Source organism: Alnus glutinosa, chromosome 12 (genome assembly GCF_958979055.1).
Source record: "Alnus glutinosa chromosome 12, dhAlnGlut1.1, whole genome shotgun sequence".
Taxonomy (NCBI): domain Eukaryota; kingdom Viridiplantae; phylum Streptophyta; class Magnoliopsida; order Fagales; family Betulaceae; genus Alnus; species Alnus glutinosa.
The window spans coordinates 13,500,833-13,507,697 of NC_084897.1; the positions used below are offsets into that span (position 1 = coordinate 13,500,833).

The window sequence follows — 6,865 nt, forward strand, 5'->3', positions numbered from 1 at the left end:
ACATCAGTAACGACAATGTTTTCAAATATTATGTTTTAGCCAGACAAGTTCAGATTAAGTGGTGGAATCAATACAATTATGATCATGTAATTCAGAAAGTAGAATTGGAAATGTACTCCAAAAAAATCAACCTGAATTTCTCTTGCAAAGAAGTCATATTCAAGCGGAATAGGATTCTCTCCATTTCATTTAATGAAATTTCAAATAAAATGTCAGGATTTAAAATTGGTGCATCTAACGGTGTATATAAAGTTAAAGTTGACACGTCTTTTAAAAATTAAAATAATATAAAATCATGTACACTATTAGCTGCATCAACTTTAAATTCTGACCATAAAATGGATAGTATCCATTTCATTTAAAATGGAGAAGATTATATTCCCTATAAGTACACATAATGATACATATTAACATATGGTATTTTACATATGAGTGCATTTACATATACTCATTTAGTATTTACATATATTATTAATAAATGTTGTTCATTATACTCATGCACTATACATTATAATAAATTCTTTACAAAAATAATCTGCACTATCTAAGTATATTAATTATATAACACTGTTACAATAAGTATGTTAGCACTATAAAACTATATTCATTTAAATTTAATAAAGTTTTATACGTATACATATATATTTGATCATATTAAATTAATTTAATATGAAATGGAACATGAGAGAGAGAGAGAGAGAGAGAGAGAGAGAGAAGAAAAGAAAAATAGGTAGGGGGCTCGTAGAAAATGAAGACACCGCTAAAGAAGTGGCAAGATAAAGTTAAAGGATCACCAGAGGAGACGTGGAGGGCCTTACCTAGAGGAAGAGTATGGGCTATTGATTGTGCTCCATTTAAGTTTTTCACCAAGATAAAAAAATAATAATAATAATAATAAATTTTAAAAATTTTAAAAATATAATAATAATTTTAATTTTAATTTTTTAAAAAATAAATAAATAAAGGCAAAAAAGAAGAGCGAAAAAAAAAAAAAAAAAAAAAAAAATTGTTTGCCTCATTCTATACCACTTGAAACCAAGTTTCAAGACCAATTTCTAACATTATTTAGTGTCAAAATTCCTAAATCTATGTTACTAATATTATGTTGGATTTGGGTTGAGCATCACAAACTCAAAGATGAAAAGCAAATTGTATTTCTCATTTGTGTCTACGACAATATTAAGCAAATCAAAAGAGAGCTACAAATACTAAACTACCATAATGGTAGTCTTTGAAGCCAATTGTCTTGGTTGATGAATGATGATGTTGAAAATTTATTGATATCTTTGGGACGATTTAGCTTCTTCATCCATTTTACTCGCTTGATAGTGTCGGATCCAGGTCCTCGACAACCCACCTCAGCATAAGTAAATTGGTCCCTAAATTTTTTGCACAACAAATACCATTTTAAGTGCACCAAATAGGAAAAAAAAAGTTGCAACGAAAATTTTTAATATTGATAGAAAATATTATATATTGCTATTCATTGTAATTAAAGTGAATTATGAGCAAAAATTTCCTACAAGCTAGTTTGTAGAAAAATTTCTCAAACTCAATCTCTAAAAGTGTCATGTGTCCCTTAGTGTGTGATCAAAAACACACGTTATTTTAATAGCATTAATAAAAAAATAAAAAATAAAACATTTGCTTCTCAAATGTTCAAGGGACACTCGTCACTTAATTTTCAAAACTAGGTTGGAGGAAATTTATATCTGTGAAGTATATAGAAAGAGTAAAATGTTGTGAAGTATATAGAAAAAGAGTTTTAATGTTGTTTAGATAGTGGAAACTTACTCTTTCCCTTGGTAGTTCCAAGCGTCCCAACCTTGAGGGGCTACCACTCCATCGAAGACAGTATGATGAAATATTACTCTAGAGTAAGGACCATAAGCCCTCCCTAAGAAATCTTGACCACTCCCAAAAACCCTACCTCTTCTAAACACAAAGCCGGTTGGTTCATCTGAGGATTGTCGACCCTGTGCCGTTATGTAACCCTGAAAACCTTGAGGGAACAATGTACCTATTGTAACATTTATCATACAATCCTGCATATTGTATCATACAATTTTAGCTTATATCAAACTTGAATTAGAGGGGCTATTTTCTAGTCCAATCCTAGAGTCTAGGGGTGAAATAAGATATGCAAATGAGGTTAATAATCACAACAACGTCGTTTTGGATTCGGTAAGTTTACGATCTTTAGGTTATATTAGGTTTTTTTCACTATCATCTCAAAGTCATACCTCACTATATTTACTTTTTTTCTTTTCGTTTGAGTAATCAAAGTATCGATTACTCTATGAAACAATGACACTCTATGCCTGATAATCATGAATTATGTAACAAGTGAAATCTTAATTTATTTAAGCTTTCATATAGTAATAACGCGTTATTTAAGCTTACATATAGATTTGGATGGTAATCCAAATGGCCATGGCCGCATATGGGGATAGCGGATAATAATCACATCATAACTGCGCGGATGCGGATACCTAAAAGGAATAACCGCATTATGCAAATATTGCTAATAATCGCATCCGCATTTTCACTCCTACTAGAGTCTGTTAGGGTTTTGTGATTTCAAAACATGCAATTTAAAAATAGCAATTTTAAAACGTTATTTTTAGAAACGCAGTTAAACATTTGTTAAAATTGCAATTTAGCCTTTAAATTGTGCATTTTTAAAAAACAGACTCCTTTGCCTACGATTAGAAAATATAGAAAAATTTTCAAATTGTAATTTTTTGCGATTGGGTTTAAAATCGCAATTTTAGTTTGCAAAATTGCATTGCCAAAACGCAATCTTAGTCTCCCCGCCAAGCGTAAGCTTAGGATTTGAATCTTAAGGGAGATCAGTGTATGCAAGTATATATGCTAATGAAATGTGTAATGATTTTTATTTTATTTTTTATAATTAAATTTGCGTTATGGTTTCTTTAATACTAATGTGTTTTCCGAGAGTTTGTGCATCTGTTGCTAATAATAACTGACTCTAATAAAGATTTGGTTACTAAATTACCTCATATACGGATTGGCCATTTCCCCAGATAAAATCTACGCCCCCTTCAATGTAGCAGTTGTTGAAGTAATGGCGTCCGCTTACATCCCACAGTGTATCTTGAAATCCCAAGAAACCGCATTCATAAAAGGCAGATTTATCACCATAAATTCTGGCCGCCAATGCCCGTTTTATTTCCACTGCTGCCATTTCTCCATTGTAGAAATCCAGGTTAAAGGAGTTCTGCATGCATGCCAACAAAGAAATTCAAGTTGCTTTTGTTGTTTCATCCATGGATAATATAAGCGACGTAACTATGTATATTATTCAAACCAATATGAGATTCTTTTTTTTTTAAAGAAAAAATGAAAATTAAAGAATGAAAATCAACAAAATTAATTACCAAATATAAGCGGTAATTTTACATGCTACCTACCATTAAAATTTATTGTGATCATTATCGTAATTATGACACAAATTAAGGGCAATCATTTAGAGGAATTACTAATTATAGAAAGATGAATGATATAAATACATTTTATACGCATCATCTTTTCAATCTCCCATAAGCAGGGGGAAACTATCCCTGGGCTTGGGTGGACTTTGTCCTCTCAAATTTTTTAAAAACCTCTAATTTTTAAAAAGATTCTCCTAAATTTTATGTTTTTTTTTTTTTTTTTCTGAGTTCGTCCTCGCAAAATTAGCTTTTTACCCTTAAAAGATTTTTCATATTCCCCCTCAAATCTTGGTTTTGTCTCTGACAATTAGATTTATGGGACACACATTGAGTCTCACAAATTCAATGGTAAATTTAAAATATGATTGTATGGAAATGAGTAAAAAATATATAAGAAATATATGTGTATAATACTTCTTATAAAAATAATATGCATGGCCAATTGATTATGCATTATAGATTTTGAAGGCTTTTGCCTTTCAGTACATGCAGTTCATTTTAATTCAAAAAAAAAAACATAAATTACGATCGAAATGCTAACATATAGATATCTAGACACGCTTAATATATATATGACTGAATTAATTATAATTACGTAGTTTGTACCTTACTTCTGCCATGTCAGCATTGATTTATAAATATCATTTATCTTGATTTATATAAAATTACAAAATGACCACCCAACAGTTTCATTCTTTGTGAGCAATTTCGCGGAGAGTTTAAAGTCCGCCAAAGGGGTAGTCGAGAAAGAACAAATATCTCTCTCTTCGTTGAGTTCGTTCAGACCCAAACACATGGGGAGGGAACACCAAAAAAATATGTTGTAGGGGCTTTTTGAAAGTTAATTTGATCTGGGGTGCTTTTGCTTCCCTTACCATGCATTATTTTATTCCAAAAAAAAAAAAAAAAAGTTTTCTCATATGCTATTTAGCATTCTTCCCACATTCTGTTAACATTCTCGGCTCACGTGAACATGCTCAATTCATTCTTAGATCAATGTTAATTAAAAAGGAAAAAAAAAAATTAAAGGTGAATGCTAGGTAGCATTTTCCTTTGAAAAAATATTTAATTGCCTTTATATTTCCTATTTCATTTCCTTAGCATTTATTTGAATGAATATTTAAATAGTATAGGGAAATGATGAAATAAGTTATTATGAAGTTTATTTGAATATGAAAGCAAAAAGTAATTTAATTCTCTGTATCTAAGACAAATCTAAGTGCGTTTCCAACAGATCTTTCATTGTCAGCCACTTTATTCCTACAGCAATGCTTCAAAATAAAGCATTTCCATACAATTTATCTTTTCTCGATCTCCCGTCTTTCCCTCCCTTCTCTCTCACTCTTCCTCAACTTTCACAATAAAAAACACATTGAAAATAATATTTTAAGAAAGCAGAGAGTAAGATAAATATTCTGTTACAATTTATATTGAAAAACTAGTAGTTAAAATAGAAAAATATATTTTTTGAATAGCTAAAATAACACTACTATTGGAGATGCTTTAAGGGAATATACTAGTGCTCTAAGTATCATAATTAACGTAATTAGGTTTTAACGAAAAATATGGACACAATAACTGATTTATGACATACATGGTAAGTTGAAAAAAATTAAAAATTAAAAATCCAAATTGATACTTATATATATATATATATATATATATATATATATAATCCCCACCCCCCCAAAAAAAAAAATTACAATCGTCAAGATTCATTAATTGGCTATATATAAAGTCAAATATTCCATAGTGTAATTCTTTATATATGATCCCCATCAAGTTGCACCTTATCATACCACTTTCCTTTTTTAAAAAATAAAAAAAATAAAATAAAATAAAAAATAAAAACGTTCGGTTTCTTTCTCTTGTTCATTTTTGTACATGCAAGAGATATTCAAATTCAACATTATATTCATGAGACCACACGTGGATTCTACATATTCAATGGTGAATTTACAAAATAAATGTGCAAAAGATATAAAAGAAAATAATACCAAATAAATCTATAAACTAAAAGGACAAGAAAACAAAGTCTTGTATATATATATACACGTTTGTTTACGAAAAATTGCTACCTTGTAGTTTAGTAGTCTAGTAATACTTCCCAATTTTCGAAAAGTGAAACTGTGAAAGGTTTGCAATTCAATCCACTATTTGAGTTGAGATTTTTGGCCTTGATCAGATTTTTTTTTTAATGTTTTAAAGGTGGAAGTCTTGTCATTGAGCCCGCCATTATGATTCAGAGAATTTAAGAGTTAGAAAATGTTCACCCATATATATATGGTTTGGCCAAGAAAAAAGAAAAACAAACAAATCTGGAAACAAAAAATATATACATATGCATGGCTTCTTCTGCGTTTACCTCGAAGGTAATGCCTTTGACAACAACATTATCTGGGGACGACGTGAACGTAGCACTCTCATCTGTTTGTTCATGGCCATCATATGTAATACTTGTCCAATGACGCCCTTCAATTCCTTCCAGAAAAATACATTGTTTCTCCCACGGAATGCTTACCTTCTCTCTGCACGTAAATAAAAATAAATTTGAATAAGAAAAAAACAAAAAGACAATAAATAATAATTAGTAATAAGCTCCTAATTAAGGTTGATGATAATTAAGTAGGTAGCCAGCTGGACAAATCTTACTTGTATATGCCCGGAAAAATTACAACTTGAACCCATTCATCGTTGTAGGGAGGAATGGAATCAATGGCGGCTTGAATGGTATTAAATATTCCGGGGCCAGGCTTGCCGGAGTCCTTGTTGACAGTAATGGTGTATGCAACTTTCGAGCCGCCATTTCCGTTTCTGCAGTCTATAGCCGTCGAAACCCCAACGGCGGTAACCACCAATAATATGATGAGAACGAAAATAGAGGGTGGAAGAAGCTGCATATTGGTTGAGTATAACAAGGGAGAAAATGCTACGTACGTACAACACCATTATTAATTTATATTTGATGGGATTCTTTTCCTTTTTGTGTTAATTTTTTTCCTCTTCAATTCGTAGGGATGAATCTTCTGTAAGATTTTGTTTTTTTTTGTTTTTGGGCCCTGCGAGGACAAATTAAAGTTTCCCAATATTCTAGCAAGCATTTAAAGAAGTTACCTATAGAACTTTTCTTTTTTCCTCTTTTGTCCAATTAAAATTTCTATATTAGTGAAATTCTACATGCAGATTTCGATTGTGTACCTTTTTTTTTTTTTTTTTTTCCTTTATTGTTGTCTATTAAAAAAAAAAAAATTGTTTTATAACTCTTGTCCAACTTTACTTACGTGGCAATTTATTTTTTTTTATTTTATTTTTTTTTTTTTTAAAAAAAAAAAGATAAAAATAAACTGCCACGTACCCAAAGTTGGACAAATTCAGTTGTGTCAAGAGTTGTACAACAATCATTTCTATAA

General features: G+C 30.3%; 1 protein-coding gene across 1 annotated transcript; it reads right to left on the reverse strand.

Annotated features, from left to right (window-relative positions):
- Positions 1–1,213: 1,213 nt before the first annotated feature.
- Positions 1,214–6,355, reverse strand: LOC133852565 (putative pectinesterase 52). Its single transcript, XM_062289337.1, has 5 exons — positions 6,108–6,355; positions 5,821–5,983; positions 3,020–3,241; positions 1,795–2,045; positions 1,214–1,379 (listed from the first exon to the last, which is right to left on the reverse strand). Exons 1-5 carry the CDS (start codon positions 6,353–6,355, stop codon positions 1,214–1,216), a joined length of 1,050 nt encoding a protein of 349 aa, XP_062145321.1.
- Between the last annotated feature and the right edge of the window lie 510 nt (positions 6,356–6,865).